The following is a 17,593-nucleotide window of genomic DNA, read 5'->3' as shown; positions in this document are numbered from 1 at the left end:
TGGTGCGAAAAGTTGTGTTCTGAGCACAGTACCCCAATATGGCATGTTGGGATGTTTCCTGTGCCATAAAAAACAACATTGCAAAAAAGAAGAAAGAAACAAGGATAAAACAATGGAAACATTTTCAAATAGCTACTTGATTCTCAGCAAATCTTTTTTTACTTCCATCTCAAAGGAGCATCAGTTCCTTATATTAGCGATAGATCTGTTCTGTTCCACAAGATAGAACTTCAAGGAATAATTTCTATCTACTTCTCCTGTAGATGAAATGGACATGGTAATGCTACTTGACACTTGCAGTTAACAGTTATCGCAGAACCGTTAGAATGACTAATATCAGGGTTGTTTAACTGTGTGTGAGCCTATTAGAGCTGACTGTATCTAATGGATACATTGGATGCATGTATTCTCTTCATACAACTTATTTTCATTTTTTTTTTCTGACTGGATCTCCTTACACTGGATCCATTATATGTGTTAAATAAATTCATAACCTGAATTTCTGGTGAGCCTTTCCCCTTTACATTCTTGGACACAAGAATTTTCTTTCCATACAATGCCAAGGTAGTTTTGATCTCATGCATCTCGGGGTGCCTCTCATGTAGAAATCGATATGGTGATGCACAAACAGCCCCAATACAGGGCGATATAACTCAAGTTCTGTGGTGTTTCTCAAAGAACCTCTTTATTTCTCAGTGATGTGCAATTTTAACTCCTTTAAGCTGTACAGCATTTTCCACATCATTACTAGCAGTGTTAGGAATTCACTGTAGGATAAACATCATCGTTACTCTCAAAGCTGTCAAATCTAATGCTTTACCTATTTCTCTTATATAGTTATACAACTTGAGATTTTTGTCCCCATTGGGATGACCCTGTCATCCAGGTTCTGCAATTTTACGTGGCATGCTTTGGGCATTATTTGATGCTTTTGAAATAATGTAATGCTTGACATTATCTGGATGCAGGCCGAGCTCATGGCAACGGCTTTTCACCACCCATGCAGGATACCAGAAGAATCACTTTACTGCCTTACTCAGTTTGATGGAAGGGTGCTTAAGTTCTCAAAGAGCAGCTGATTATTTCAGGGCAATGTCCTTTGTTGCAAAGGGAAATCCCTCAGAAGATGGGGAGCCTGAGTGTTCAGTAAACTGAGTCTGATTGCCAGAGGGCAGAAAGCTGGACCAAAAAAACCTGATTAAGACCTACCTGGTCTTAGAGCTTAAAAGAGAGGCTTTGATAAATAACAAAGGTTCTATAATGTAGTTTTTCCTGACCTTGTATAATGAAAGTCTTTAATGCTATGTGTAGCTCTAACTTAAGAGGGTGGTATTTGTACAGTTGGGGTTATTAGGTTACTGCATAAACTTTCATATAATTGAGACCATTTCAAATGAACCTTAAAAACTTTAGGAGATTATATTTCTAATAAAAAGTCTTCTCAAGGGAGTAGAAGTATTTTCTAAATGATAATAAGTGGTGTGTTGCTGTATTCGTGTTAATAACTGAAAATTGACAGGTATAGTGTGAATGTCCAATGGCCCTTCTACTATACCACTGCCAAGAAAAGAGCATGATGCCTTCCTGTGACTTTCCCCTTTTCTCCTAACAGCAGTAAATTGTGAAGGCTGTTTAGAGTCCAGTTCTTTCTTGAACAGAGAACTATTAGCTTATACTTTTATGTTGAGAACTATTAGCTTATACTTTTATGTTGAGTTTTCTGCCTCTTGAGTGAAGAACGCTCACTCACTGTTGGACCTGAGCCATTATAAGTGCAGGAACAAAGGTGGGGCAAGCAATCCTTTTTAGGTACTGAGCCTGATACACTTGTCTATCTCAAGTCTGTCTTAGGGTATTGTGAAAATTACATTCTGTATTCCACTGCATTGCTGAGTGCAGTGTCCTACTACATAATTTCAGAGAATGGAGATACCAACCCTAAGAGAAACAGATGACAAGATAAGACTTTTTGGAATAAAGTTTCATTTTGTGGCTGTTCTTTGTTATTCCAAAAATAAAACAGGAGAGATGGGAAGTCAAAGCCATCTTATGTGGCCCAGTTTCTATCACTACAAATTAGCTGTCATACTGAAGCAGCTTAGAAATACATTCTTAATGATTTTTTGCTTAGGCTTTTATTTTTGTTTGGCAGGTGTTTCTAGGTATTCTTCCGAACATAAAATGTTCTTTTAAAGGTGGAGAATCTGCCACAAGGAACTTGGCAATGAGGTTTTCGTATATGAGGGTTTCTAGAACTTAGGCAAATGCTTTATGCTCTGCAGAAAGGGCTGGTGTAGGAACTTGTAACAATGACTGCTGTAACAGTGCTTTTAAATATAATAGCTTGGTAAAAGTTATGCTGAAAACTACCTATTTCTCATATAAAAAGAGACCAAGAATGTCGCTATAGGACACGAGAAAGCACAACACGAGCCACTACGATGACAAGGTAAAAAAGAAGAGGGTTTATTTTTCTGACTCCAACTTTTATACTTTTCCAAAGGTGACAGTGGATTGGAGAGTGAATGGGCCACCTCTCCAAAGACATTGAACAAACCACCAGTACATCAACTTCCTCCACTCCCACGAAGGAATGCAAAACAATATGTTGTTTATAGAAAATGTGTGGGAAAGTTTTCTAACAGAATGTAAACTCAGAAGGCTTTAGAAAATCTTAAGAATCAGGGTGACACAAGAAACCAAATCAGAAGGATTTATTACTTTGGAACAGCTGTGCATTTCACATATCTTGGGATCTTTTGAGGCCTGACTGATGAACAGGCTGGTCTTGCTCATTGCTGCATGTAAAATCCTAGCAGTACAGGTAGTGATAGACAGGATATTTTTAGTCTCAAAACTCCCATATAATGTGCTACTTTCCTGGTAGCATACCTGCGTTTGGCAGCCAATAAAGAATGGAATGAAAAGCTGGATGTCAGAATGGGAAGTAAAGTAAGTTCCAAGATGTTCTAAACACAAAAAACCCTATAACCAAATTCTCAGTTTCAGTATTTTTCAGCAGTTACTTGACTGAAAGATATATGGTATAATATTTTAGATTTTTAGCTGTCAATGGAAGAAAGTTGATCTCATTTTGGACATGAATTTTTTTTTAAATGGCTATGATCTTTCTGCTTTCACTAGTGTGTCTATCTGTTTTGTCAGTTACTGTTTCACAAAAATTTTACAGTGGTTTGCTTTGCGTTTTTTTAAGACATAAAGAATCAGTGTGATTCCTTCTCTAATTTTCTAAGGCTGTTTGCTGATTGGGAACCATGAGATATCAGCAAGTGATGCTGTTTGTTGAATTTATAGCCAGTAATTTCATGTTCTTGTAGACATTATTAGAACTGGACTGTTAGGTTTGGGTGACAGACTTATGATAACTTTTTCATGGAATTGCCATTTGTTTTCTTCAGTGTATGCTGCTTAATGATTCTAGCAGCTGGAGTTATTTTCCATGTCTTTCAGGCAATTCTGTTGTTTTGGATGATTGATTCTTTTGCTCCCAGAGTATTTTCTATGGCATTTCCAAGTCCATGAATGAGGTAGCTTTGGTGCTTTCATTTAAAGGAGTACTCTTTAGAAAGAGTGCTGTGCAGTGCCTGAGAAAACATCTCTTGTTTGGGCAATGCTAAACAAGTTCAGTGCCTTCTGGGTTTTTTTCCTGTTTTGACTTCAATGGCAAATTGTTTTTACACTGATTTTTTTTTTTAATTTATTGAGTTTGATCCATCAAATTTGGGTGCTAGCTTGTCATTTTTTCATAATTATCTCAGATCCTTTAAACACTGAAAACCAAAGGGCTTAATAGTAAAGATTTTTTTTGAAGTTTCAATCCACATCAGTCCAAATTAAATTATATTGTCAGCTGTTCCAGTAGGAAATAGTACTTCAATGATGTTTTAGCGTAGAACAGGAATACGTGTTCGCATTTTATTTTGTAGAGTCTTGTTAAGACATCAAAAAGACAGGTGTTGATTGATTTTGATATGCAAAGCATAGTGCTGCATGTGAGCAGGTTTTGCAGTATGTTTTCACTGAGGCCATATTTCTATAAAATGTACTGTTACAGAAGTAGCTTAACTGAAACAGATTGAATTGGGAAGACTTAAAAATTAATTGCTTCTAAAGTCATTAAAAATTAATCAGGTTGTCTTTAAGCAGATCTTCTTTGTTGTCCTGTAGTTTGTATCCACAATGTTTTTTAAAATTTCTTTCATATTTAAAAAGAAAATTTTTACATTGTAAGAAACAACAAACATAGCCTTTCCGCTCCTTGGTGTATTGTCTTTTATCCTAATGCCCAAAACTGTGTTCCTTACTTTGGAAATACAGAGTACTGTAATGTACTTATTCCCTTTTAGGCATCCAGTTCAACTCTTACTGAAGTGTTGGCTCTCATGTATCTGGTGAATGTAAAGCCACATTATTGGGACCTCCTAATTCTGTTTCCCAGTGGTGTTTTGCCTTGGACAGCAACATTAGTAATTTGGAAATAGGCAAGCTGTTAAGAAATTTAAGCAAATACTTCATGATGCTTTCCAGAATGTGGTGACATATTTCAGAGGCAGGAAAGTGTAGTTAAAAAATAAACCTGTCATCAGTGTGCCATTGATAATGGTTTTAATGTGTTTCACTGCTACTGGCATGTATATTTTTAGAAAAAGAGGACAGAGTGTAAGAAGATCTCGGTTATCTTTGTGGATGAAGTAATAGCTTGGAGTTCAGAAGCTGTAGTACTACAAAGAGAGAGAAGTTCTGGGAAAATCAATATATATGGGCTTGGTTGGTTCTGGTTTGGTTTGTTTTGTTGTTTGTCCCTTGGCTAGGGAGCAAATACTGTTATTCTGGGGTTCTCTGGCAGACATCTATAGGGAGTGAGGAAATGAAGGAACTTTAATGCTCTTAGATGACACACCACAAGACAACTTCAATGACATTGAACATTTCTTGGCAACAAATGGTTGCAACACAGTTTGCTGAATATCTAAGCCATTGCATCACTGAGATACTTCTGCCATTTCTCAATTAGCACTTCTGTCCTCATAGCATCCTGGAATGCTCAAGAAAGGATGAAAAGCCTATGTATGCCAGAAGTGAAATATTTGACCTTAACCCTTTTTTGAGTCATTGCCTTGTAAATGGTATTTGGGGTTGTTTTACTAAATTTTGACTGTTTAAAATATGCTTATGATTTCTGTGAAGTCAGCTGAATCAAGTAAAATAAGAAAGGAATATAAGGAAAAATATACTGAACATTAGATAAGACCTTCCTGTATCATCTGTCAGTAAGTCAGTTCTTGAAAATATTTATATTTATGTGTATAGAGGTTTTCTGTTGGGTTTGTTGGGTGTTTTTTCTAGAATAGTGTGTGTTATGTATTTTTCACACTGTTCAGAAGTCATTGGTCTTTATTAGATAACTGTTTTATGGTGGCTTGGTTTGCTTAGTTATTCCTTTACTCAGGTATTTGTTTCATTTTGTGACATTGCTTTGTAATAAGGTCTGGTGGCATCACTAAAATGCAAAAACATTTTTCTTGGTTTCCATTCCTGCATATTGTAGAAAATGTAGCATGAGTTTTAGGTTTATTGAAAAGTATGGAAGGTGCATATGCTAGGAAATATTTTAGGGTCGAGTATAGTATTACTTGTGCTGCTGCAGAGTCCTAGTGTATTGAGGGGCTAAGATGCTATCTCTAGGTCTTCTCTGAAATATTAGTATTTAGTAAATATTTTGCAAATATGGTAGATTTTTTTTGACTGTTTGCATTAGATAACTGCTTCCAGTGGCTGAATTTAAGTCAAGTAGTCAAGCTAGACACATGCTGAATGCTTGTATTTCTCATTTTTTCCTATGTAAAATATCAGTACATATTTTCTTTTATGTTGTTTATTGTGGCTAATGATGTGGTTGGGTTTTTTTTAGAACGTGCCAGTGAAAGCATCTCTCAACTGAAACATGCCTTGGCAAAAGGTGATGGCACTGGATTTGACCAGTCCTCTGTGGATGAGAGCAGTGACAATGCAGGGAAGGACAATGATGACTGTGGGACTGCAGCCAGTCAGGAACTGCAACACAGTCATGCAGGTAAGGTTACTCTGAAATCAAATGGTTTAAACATTGTTAGGAATTATACTGACTTCAATGAAAAAAGTAATTATTTATTGTATTGTATTGTTGTAATGGTTTTTATCTCTTCCTAGTTAACCAACTTAAAATTTTGTTGCAACACCAAGAAAGAATGGAAAGTGAAGAGTCTTCCTCAAGAAGAAAGAATTCATTCCATGTATGTGTCTTCTGGTTTCATTTGTGTTGTTTGAATAAATAGCATGCATGTTGATTTTTAGTATAAAGAGGAAAAAGGAAACATTGAATCATTTTTACAATCTTAAATTTGAGCACTTCCTGAGGCTATGACCAGAACTTAGTATCCTTATAACCATAATGGAAGGAAAAGGAATCTGTAATTCAGGGTTTATTTTTTTCTCCTCTTTTAGTTGACCATGTAGTGTAGTCATCCATCCTTTTTGTTTTGAAAACACTTGGGATAGACAACAAGGAAAAATTTCTGAAAAAGCAGCCTCTTTTTTCATTTGACTATACCTTAAGGATTCTCAGTGTCCTTCTTATGCTTGAACTATGCTTTTTCTTGAAAGAGTTAGAGGTGTTCATGCAAAAATAGGTTTTGTAGTTCTCTGCCAAAATGCAGTGGTCTGTCCAAGTTTGTTTACTCCCCTACAAGGGCTTCTCAGATGCTGCTTCATTAAAGCAGAAGTGCATCACAGTATGCGTGATGCACCATTCAGTTGCAGAGCAGCTGAGAATTGCTAGAATCTCCACAGAAAAATAATTCAAAGGCACTGTTGCAGTTTTATCTTTTGATGGCCTACACTGAATATTTTTGATTTATACTAAGCAAGACAAGCAGCTCTTTGCTGTCAAAGTTAACAGCAGAATAATCTAAAACCTTTATTCCTGCTGTGTTGCTTTCAGTTTGTGTAATGAGTATAGCTCTGCTATCCTGATGTTAAGAAATTTTATTTCAAGTTAACTTTTTTGAGTGTTCTAAGATCCACAAGTTTAGAACAGTTGTCCTTGCAAGGTATTTTGCCTTATTATGGCATAGAAAAGAGTGTTTTGTAACTCAAGGGATTGATGCATCATTGGTTGACTTTGGCATGACCTGAGTCAGTATCAGTATGTATTTAGCCTTGGAAGGGAGGAAAAGAATCTTTTATTCCATCTTTGATGGAGTTTTCTACTCATAATGGGAAGTTCTACTAGAGTGGAGAATTTAGAAAATGGAATACTTGTATCTAAAAATCTTGGGATAGTGCTTTCAAGGAGTGGATCAAAGGATGGAGGAATAAACAGAGAAAAAACAGGAATGTACTGTATTGGTACAGCATTTTTTCCTCTTGAAGTTTCAGTGAGAGACATTCTGTGAAGTGGTGGCTTTATTCTCCTTTGCAGCTGCCCTCCATCTGCTTGAGGATATGAAAGTGTTCTGAAGGCAGACCACATGTAAAGCTCAAAAGTGGAACTGCAAAAGTGCACACACACCAAAAATAAGCCCAAGCCCTCATAAAATACAAGCTTGTCCAGTGATTTACTGGACACTGTAGAAATGCTTCTTGTATAAGAAGAATCTAATTTCCCAAAGGTCAAGGAAAGCAAACTTAGATTATGAGTAACCTAACGTCTTGCTTTGAGTGATGCTGAAATACCTGATGACTGTTGAATAGTAAATGACTGCAAGATCTACAGCTAAGTATATTTCACAAAAACTATACATTTTAGTAACCCTTACCACACTTCATACATATAAAATTATTGCAACAAGGTTCCCTTTTCTTGCCCATAGATTAAAGTTGCAATAGACATCAAATGACTAAATCCTTTCTTTGATTACACCCAGATGGTTGGGCAGAAATTTTCCTTTTGATCTACGCTTCATCACCTGAGGTCAAGGCCCAGCAAGATTGCTTCATATAACAACTTCAGTTTTGCAAGCTGGGTTTTGGCTAACCTAGGTGCACCCAACTTCTGTTCCTGACACTGTTGTTATAGCTGGAAATGTGATGGATTCCTGTTGTCTCCTGCCAGTTTATAGGGAGGCAGAGTTTCTCTAGTTCTATGGTTTAGATGCTTGAGTTTTGAGACATTTTGGAAAAATACAAGGTGGGCCCAATTATTTGTGATGTTGGCAAAACTGTTTGTCACCATGTTGAATACTGGGTTCTAGAGCTGCTAAGCATTTATAATTTATAAATCCTTTTCAATATTAATTATTTGAATGTGAACAGCATTTCCAGGACTCAGGAATAGGTGTTCGGTAATTCATACTGATCAGATGTATCTTTCAGTTCGGATTTTAATATTTGGCCAGATTTAAACTCATGCATCTCATGGCCTCTGTTCTTTCATCCTGTTACGTTATATTGTGAGAACATTAATTAAAAAATACCAAATCAATTTATAATCAATTTATAGCAATTATGTTATTAAAAAGGTTAAAAAAAGTCACAGAGGTCCTCTGTTCTTTTTGTGTTGAGAAAATATGCTACATGTTATTTTCTTTTTAGTGAAAAATTCCTAAGCACTATTGTTTACATTATAGTGATGTTTCTCAGTTTAAACATTATAACTGTTTTTCAGTGAAAAATAATTTGAATAGAAATTGAGTTTTTCCACATTTTGTAACACAGCTGTGGTGTAATCTTGTCAGAGAGGCAGCTGGAAGTCTCAGCTGCAAGGTGTTCATTACGTTTTCAGAGAAGAGGGATGGATGAAGAGGAGCCAGAGAATCAGATGACTTACAAATATTATCAAGTCTATATTATAGATACTTTAAGAAGTGTGGTTCCTTTTTTGTTTTAATTTTTAAAGTAGTTAAGATTAAGAATTTAAACCAAGATGAATTCTGAGTCAATAGAATATGGGGCTTATGACTACTGAGGTAGTCAGAATATGTGGCAAATTTTGAATTCCTACTCTAAGGGGATGTTTTTTTCAGATGGTTCTGGATATCCTCCATTTGTCTCTGCAATCCTGGTTCCAGATATCTCTTTAATACAGTCAAGATTTATATTTGGTATAATTGGACTGTAAGGTTTTTGTTGCTAGAAACTTTTACCTCATCCTAATTTAGGGATTATACCTTTATAAGGATTGGACAATGAATTTTAATGCATTGTTGGCAGAAACTATAGGTAAGATAACTAGTAGATGTAATAGCCACTAGTAGCTTGGTTTGCCTTTTTTTTATTTTTGTGGGGGTTTTGTTCACTTTTGGTTTGAGTTTTTTTTGTTTTGGTTTGGCTTTTTTGTTTTTTTTTGAATGGTGAATATTTCAAAAGTAATATTTAGAAACAAAGATGTAGGTTTCTGAATCTTTGTTCTCTTTTAGATTTAAATTATATTTAAGAAATATATCATGGAATATTTTTGCACAAAAAGGTATGCTTGTGACCCAAAATCATAGATGTTAGTATTGTGTGAGTTTCAAAAATAGGGATATGCGTAAAGATACTTGTTTTCATTCTGAAGTGTGAACTGGTGTTAATGGAGAAGACTCCAGAAGACTGTGTGCATTTTGAAGCCTTACCAGAAAACTCTAGGTTGTATTCTGTGTACAAGCAAGATCTTACTGCAATAATGGAAAATCAGAAATAACACATGTTGTTCTTTACTTCCTTCAGAAGCCCCCAGAAGCTGTGCCTGCAGACTTACCAGTCCTTTCCAGTCTTGTTCCTATAATCACTGATCAGTCACAGTACATTAAACATTTGGAAGCAGAAGTGAAGTTTTACAAGGTATCAGGTTACTTATTTGACCTAATAAAACTCTGGTCCTTCAAATGTGAAGAACTGCATTAAAAGCAGCTTGCATTTAGACTTGAGATTGATTGCTGTAATGACCAAAACTGAGCCAGATGTAGTTCAGTAGATCCCTTACCCTGTGTCTTGATATCTGGTATTTAAGGGTCTTTAAAGACATTTTTACATCCTATCACAAATGCAAATAAGCATTTTTTTAAAAAGAAGATTTATAGCAATTTAAGCTGTAAAAAATACAAAATTTCTCTTTTGAGTATTTTTAGTCTCTAAGAGGGTTAAAATATTTGAAAATATTAGTCTAGACTCTTGGTCTCAAGATGCATTTCAATATTGATAGCCATCTCAAGGAGCCTTTTAAATGCAATTCTTTCATCCTATAGGAGGAGTTGTGTGGGGTGAAAGATCAAGAACAGGCAGTTTTACTTGAAAATGAGGAACTCCATCAGAAGCTGAAATTCTTAACTGCAGAATACATGCTGAGAGAACAAAATCTTCTTGATGCCTCAGTAAGTTTTTATTTTTTGTTGCTTTAATCAGTGCTCTAGGATCTGGCCAGATTATTTTTATGGGAGGGAATACAAATGGTTGTCTGCAAACTGTATTTTAGTCAAAATTTAATGAGAACTTGTAAACATGGATTTCCTTGGGTAACATCTTTATTGTAGGTTTCTAACCTAATTAACTTGTTTATTTGTTCTTATATTCTACAGAACATTATAAGATTCAATACTTTAGTAAGTACATTTGTTTAAAAAACCACCCTGCATAATCATAACTGAAGCATTAATACTTTTATTTTAGGCAAATACTCAGAAATCCTGCCCTGTAGGTGGTAAAGAATGTAGCACACACCAGCCTGTCACCTCATCACTGGCACATAACAAAGATCAGGCTTTTGTTGCAGCAGCTTCTGGAGACAAAGCCAGATGGCCTGTAGAACTGGTTGGTATTACCTTTCTTCACAGAGTCCTACCTTTGCAAAATTATTCAGTGTTGTTGTTCCAGTTCTGATGATCAGCTTTTAACAGACATAGGAGAAGTTTTAGCTGACTGAACCTTAATCTGAGCTCAAATTTTATTCTTTTAAACCTCATCTTCTCATTATACCCTAATTAATATTATTGTGCAGTTAGACACAGATGGCTGGTTGTATCTGGAGATGATGACTTCCCAGAGATAATTTTGTTTAAAGATGATGGCTTCACTGTACTTTGGAGATTCTTAGGAGTAACACAGCACCCAAGCAGGTGGGAACTAGCTGGTGTAATTTATGTAGCCCTCCACACAAGCTCTTTTCATAATGAGTTGTTCTGCTTCTGGAGCAGTACAGGCTCAGTAAGGTACAAAAGTAGTTTTGTGCAATCTGCTTTCCCTTAGATTAATTGCACACCTTGTACTTTTAAAGATAACAGAAGAGTTCTAGTAATTTAGTGATGATGTTGTCTCCTCCTGTATTTTTAGTTTCAGAGGATATTAATTTTCCTTTTGCTCTGAAGTAGTGGAGTAGTTTTGCTATCTTTTGGGAAAAAAACTTAGGTAATAGAAAAGTTTTTATATATTTTATCCATGTGCATTTGTGTATTGTGGAATTGATATGGTACTTTAATTCTTTAATTATATAGGATTTGAGGGTTTTTTCATGGAAATACATAGTTTTGTTTTTTTTGTGCTAGTATTTTAGAACTGAAGACCTCAGTGATCACTGATCCCTGCAGTTGTTTGGAAGCTATTTTTTACAGTAATTGCTCTTTTCTTCACCTGTCGAATTTAAATCAAAAGAATAATCATGATTGTAACTTTGTTCTAAGTGTCATAGTGAGCAAAATTTATAGTGCTTTATCTGGTTTGTTTTCACCATTGTATTTAACATGGTTGTGGTTGATTCATATACCTAGTTCTTCACCAGGTAGACTGCCTCACTGTATTATAAATAAATAGCCTGTGTACTTGAAGTTTTTATAATATTGTATTAATATGTGCTGACTTGTGAGAGAGCAAGAGCAAACTCAAGGCATGATTATCAGTTTCTGTGAATCATTTTAGAGAACTGAGGAATGCAGTTGGAATTGCAACAATTTACCATATGAGGATCTGGCAAAAAACCTTATTTAGAAACAAAAAATGGGAGGGTATTCACTTTTTAGACTTCCAGAAAAATGAAATATTTAGGTTTCTCTGCCATTAGTATTTCAACAGGTTTATGTCCTAAGGGGAAAAGAATGTGGGTAAAGTCTAGGTTTATTTGTAAAGACTGTTGTGAAGTAAGCAAGACATATCTTCTCCCATATTTTTTTTCTAAAGGAGAATCTAAGACTTCTTTATCAAGAAAAAGTCAATATCCTTGATGATCAAATACAGTCTCTAAGGTAAAGTGAATTTGTTTTTTCTGAAAATAATTCTGAATAAATTGTCACTGCATAACAGCATGAACCACTCTTAATCTGAATTTAACTAAGGTAATGTCTGAATGTCTGAATGTTATGTCTTCTGGTAGTATCCCTGAAAACTGGTTTTCTATTAAGTTCTCTCATATGTAGCAAAACTGAATGTACTGCTACTTTATGGAAACAGTAGCAATATAAAACAGCTTCTCTTTTTTACCCTCTTTCCCCAAAGAAAGGTCATGTAAAGTAGGCCACTCAAAGAAAAAAGAGAAATTAAAATTTTACCTTGTGCGACAACTTCCATAATGAATTACTTTCTACTACTGTTAAATTATGTTTTTCCCTAATAAATTGTGTTTTCATATATTTGAAAATGCTAGACTGTTCTGTTTGTAAAAGAGTTATTGGTAGCGAGAAAAGATAAAAGAATGCTCTCTGCATTGGTGAAACCTGCACCATACAAAGCCAGTTGTTTTAGTGAATGTAAAGGAGGATCTTTAATTTTGACTGTGTAATCCAATTTTTTTCCTTCTCTTTGCCTCAAGTGTTATATTTACTCAAAAATAATTGTTGGGGGCTGTCTCAGAAGTTTGTCAAGTACCTTATTCAGCCTCTGCTTTCTCCTTAGAGGTATGATCTTGCAAACAGGAAGTTCTGCAAAACAAAGTCTTACTGAAGTGAGAAATTATATGGCTTTAAGGGACTATCTTCCCTTTTAACTCCAAGGATGAATGCACACAGGACTTGCTGATTTCTGTCCAAAACTTTCCAACAATTGGTTTGTTGCACTACGATTGTCTAAGAATATATGCAGAGCAAATTGTGCTCAGGTTATAGTGGGTTATATGTAATAGACCAAGTACTAAAATTGGAAAAAGTGCACAGAAGATTTTCCAGATGGAAATAAGAATGCACATAGTGTATATATCATGTGCACAGTAAATCCAGTGCAACCAGAATGTGTCAGACTTCCTGTGTATGTGCTGCCCAGATGGCCTGCATAACAAACCCAAAGCTTTGGATTCATTGCACAATTTGTCAAATTGATCTATATGTGCACAGCGTGCATTTGTCTGGAACTTCCTGATGTTAACATTCCTATTGCTTGCAATCTCCCCAGCCTAACACATGCTTGGAAATTCTGGAGAAAATTCTTCAGAGCACCTGGTAAAAATTTTGGAGACAAGTAAAAAACTTAGCCTGTTTTTCTGCATGTGTTTAACCTCAGGTTGTGTATATTGCTGGATCTGAGTGAATGTGCTGATTCTTGTCTAGGGAGTAGAGAATAAATATTAAGCTATTAATATTATTAATAAAAACAACAGAAAATTGTTAGAGTATTGAAATGCTTATGCAGCTGATTTTTCTTTTTTTTTTTGCTAATAATGAATATTATACTCTGTTCAGACAAAATTTAAGCCTACAGGTTTTTCATCTAATACATTTCTGTTTAACTTCAATATTTTCTGATAATTCAACTGTTATTTCTCTGTTAACATCTTCCTCATCCTATTGAAATGTGTAAAATACTGTTCATTACAGGGATTCTTACAGTTCTCTTTGGGTAATATTTGTAGTTATATATTGTATATGAATATGACTTGTAGAAATACATAATTTCACAAATTTCTTCTTTATAGAAAAGACCTTTCAGAATCTCAGAAGACATGCAAAGATTTGGAAGGAAGGCTGAAACACCAGAAGTCACTGTTTGCGGCTAGAAATTCTAGCCAGGTTGGTGGTCTGTGCCTGAACTGTGCCCAGCACGAGGCCATTCTTGCACAGACCCACTGCAATGTCCACGTGCAGAGCATCGAGAGGCTGACGAGGTAGGTAGTGGGGGGATGTATTTGTGTTGGAAGTATGGCTGCTTGCATTAGACCATTGAAGTCTCAATGTGTTAGGTTACATTCCTTGAGAGATGTGCATTTATGGAACAATACACTCCCAAGCTGGAGTCATAATGCTGAAATCATTGAATGTAGGTCCCAACCACTTCAAAATCCACAATAGCTTTGCTACATTTTTCAAGTGGGAAAGAATTTTAGTTGTTATAATGTAATTATGATACCTTGGGCTGACCAGATAATGACACAATTTACAGTCTGTTTCCTGTACTTTTTGTGCAGACAAGTCCTTCACTCTGTCAGCACAAATATTGTGCAAGTCCATGTATTTTGATTGATTATTTATTGCAAAAGTTCATTATAATTATGTGGTTGGAAGTTTTTTCTTGCTCCACTTTATTCTCTTTACCTATGAGGAACTTTTCAAATACATCAAAAATACATTGTGTGCTTGGGGTAGGATGCATTTCCTACCCCAAACACCTGTAGTAGTTCCTCCCTGATTACAATAAGACAGGGAAAAGAAGTTCCATTGGATAAAAATAAATTAAATTATTTGTTGCAACCTTTTTAAAAAAAATTGTAGATTTTATTTAAAGATTTTTAAAATCACAGCTATATAGGCTGAATATATGTAATTCAGGGAACCCAGCATTATATCATTTTTCTTAAGGAATTCTGCCAGTCAATTAATCTTCAAAAAACCACTCCCTTTCAAATTGCTAGGAATAATGATAGGATACTGCAACTTTCTCAAAGTTTGTTAAACAGCTATCTATTTATTGTCAGATATGTGAAACTTATTAGAATTTCTGAGGTATTAGATTGAGCCTGAGATGGAATAATGGGTCAGTTAGAAGCAAGGAGACTGTAGGGACATAGAACATATAAGTATTTGGTCAAGCAGGCACTATCCCTCTGCACTAGATGATTATTGACAGGATTTTTGTATTTTTTTCTATTAGCATGTCCAAAAAATTTCTGGCGAAGCTCTATTGCTGAGAAGTCATGTTTCAAAATCTGCTTTTGTAGCAAAAGTAATTATTTGTCACAGATGTTGGAAAATGTGAACAAACTGTAAATCAGTACATTCTTGTCCTCTTATATTACAGTGAGCTTGAAATAAAAGATTTGAACTGACCTCTTTATCCGTCTTAAACCATTATTTCATTTGGAGGTTTAAAGAAATCTAAAAGCTACCTGTACTTGTGGTGCAGTTTATTAAAAACAAGGGTATTTCAGTAGGAATTTTCAAAGGAACTTTATCCAATTCAAAAATAAAATGAAATTTCAAAGTATGACTGCTAGGTCTCTGGCAAATACATAAAAAGTATTACCATTTTACACAACATTAAGAACACAGCAAATTTCAGCCAGAATCTTGAGCTGCACCTAAATCACAGACAAAGATAAAACTTAATTTAAAAGCTTTTAACATATCACAATAATGAAAAGGTGAAATTAAGTATTAACGTTTTACCAACTCTGCTTTACCACTTAGTACAGATTTTAGTGTCTTAGTGAAGAGTTGTAGAATCCAGGTGTTCTATTGTTCCAGTTTGCAGCAAATGGATTTATATTGTCATTTGATATACTTAGAGATTACTTGTTGAACCTAACCCTTTTTATTATTTTTCCCTCTTTTACATTTAATCAGAGTGTAATTCCATATTGCCTTTATATTATCATTTGCATGGATCCCCATTTTGTTACGTTAACAGAATGTGCTCGGTTCCCATACATTAATGACTTGAGATCTGCTCTCTTTACTGGCAGTTTCTCTAATGGTCCATCCTTCTAAAATGAGGGACTTGTCAAGAACATGATATTTTCAGTATCTGCCAAGTTGCAGTCTTTCACTCATGAGTTTTAGTCTTGCTTGCTTACCACCCTAAAGTCTTGTCTGTATGTATTTTATATTTGGCATACCTGTTGTTTGGGTTTTTTCCTCTTACAAAAAGAAATAGAAGTAGTACCTGTTTTTTTTTTTTTTAATATGCAGAGAAAGAGATGACTTGATGGATGCACTTGTTTCAGTGAGACAAAATATAAAAGAGATGCAGCAAAGAGAATCTAATGCTTGTAAGCAAGTTGAACATGCTATGCAAATGGCAGAAGAGGCCAATTTTGAAAAAACAAAGGTAAATCCATCACAAAATTAGAGCTTTTTAGTGTTAAGATCTAAGGCAAATGTTAATTAGTTTTCATGCTAATGAGAGAATACATGCATAAGACCTTTGTCATATATTAATATGATGTGGATTTAAAACAACTGCAGCCTGTGATTGTTTCTGAGCAGTAATATAAATTCTGAATTCAAGTTCTTAAATTCTCATCAATACTATGAGAATTAGTGCATTTTTTAATTTATGTACTTTCACAGCTAGATGATATAAATTGTGTTGTAGAATTTTCAGAGATATTCATGATATGTCAGAGGATAATCTTGACATCGCATTTCTGACCTACTCTGGAAAGAATAGTTAAAATGTTTACAAACAGGTTTTTTTTTGCCTCAGATGAGAGCAGTGCAAAAACTGACTGACTATCAGAGCTCTTTGAAGATGAGAAGTCTTGTCTAATGCTAAGCTTGTCTAAGCTTCTGTTGTTATGTAAATACGAATGATAAAACCAGCTTTGATCTAATGATTGTGTTAGCCCTAGTTCTGTACACAATCAACCTATATTCACCTAAATTATTTTCTTGATAGTTAGTGACATCTACTGTACTATTAGTGAATTACTGTGGAATTGAGAGAGGGTTGCTTTGGTTTGTTTTTTGTAATTAAATGCAAACAAGATTGATATAATTGTTCTATTGATAAAATTGGTGTTGTTTATCCAGTGCTGTAAGAGAAAAGTGTGTGCTTGTAGGGTTGTGTGTAGTGTTACCTGTTTGTCTTCAAGGCTGAAGAGCAGTCTGGGTATTTTTCATACTCCAAAACTATTTTAATAGAAGGGAACAGGAAAAAAAAATACTTATATTGCATTAATTTTGCCTGTTTACAAGTGCTGGTATACCTCTTGGTAAGTACAAACCACCCTTTTTTTTCTTCCCCAATCCTATTCTGCTTTTAAGTGCTGTTTTTCTTGATAACTAGCATGGAATCTCATAGAACAGTCCAGGTAACAAAAGTGAGAGTTTAACACATTAAGCTTTCAAATACTGTAATTGGGACAACAGGCTGATGGATTGCAAAGTCTAACCTCAGGTGCTTATCATTTAAAACTATAATTTCTTCTTGTCCTCTTGCTTATTGCATAGAGTAGGAAGGAGATATGTTGTGTTTAAGTTTACATAGTTGAAGCAAAATCAGGAATTTATTTTTGACACAAATTTCATAAAAGAATGATTGTTTGAACTTCTCATTGTGTAATCAGAACAGTGGAGCTAGCAAAACAACCATTTCTTCTTGAAATGTAACTAATGCAACTACTTTCTTCTAGAGTGCATTGGTTTAGATGTCTAGCAGCAGTTTTATGCAGGCAATTGTTTGCTGAAGTTGATGATTCTTT

General features: G+C 34.9%; 1 protein-coding gene across 14 annotated transcripts in view; it reads left to right on the top strand.

Annotated features, from left to right (window-relative positions):
- Positions 1-17,593, top strand: part of SDCCAG8 (SHH signaling and ciliogenesis regulator SDCCAG8) — a 104,322-nt gene that overhangs the window by 1,132 nt on the left and 85,597 nt on the right. For 12 of the 14 annotated variants that reach the window (XM_085575535.1, XM_085575543.1, XM_085575536.1 and 9 more), the window contains exons 2-9: positions 5,933-6,094; positions 6,211-6,293; positions 9,709-9,822; positions 10,227-10,352; positions 10,648-10,788; positions 12,148-12,212; positions 13,871-14,059; positions 16,080-16,218. In XM_085575535.1, the coding sequence (XP_085431661.1) occupies positions 5,933-6,094; positions 6,211-6,293; positions 9,709-9,822; positions 10,227-10,352; positions 10,648-10,788; positions 12,148-12,212; positions 13,871-14,059; positions 16,080-16,218 (1,019 nt within the window). The remainder of the gene's footprint in view (positions 1-5,932; positions 6,095-6,210; positions 6,294-9,708; positions 9,823-10,226; positions 10,353-10,647; positions 10,789-12,147; positions 12,213-13,870; positions 14,060-16,079; positions 16,219-17,593) is intronic. The other 2 variants (XM_085575544.1, XM_085575541.1) reach the window with 1 other exon arrangement.

The sequence above is a fragment of the Lonchura striata genome, chromosome 3 (assembly GCF_050655825.1).
Source record: "Lonchura striata isolate lonStrDom1 chromosome 3, ASM5065582v1, whole genome shotgun sequence".
Taxonomy (NCBI): domain Eukaryota; kingdom Metazoa; phylum Chordata; class Aves; order Passeriformes; family Estrildidae; genus Lonchura; species Lonchura striata.
Note: the sequence above shows the minus strand (reverse complement) of the source record. Positions and strands in the feature narration are given on the sequence as shown.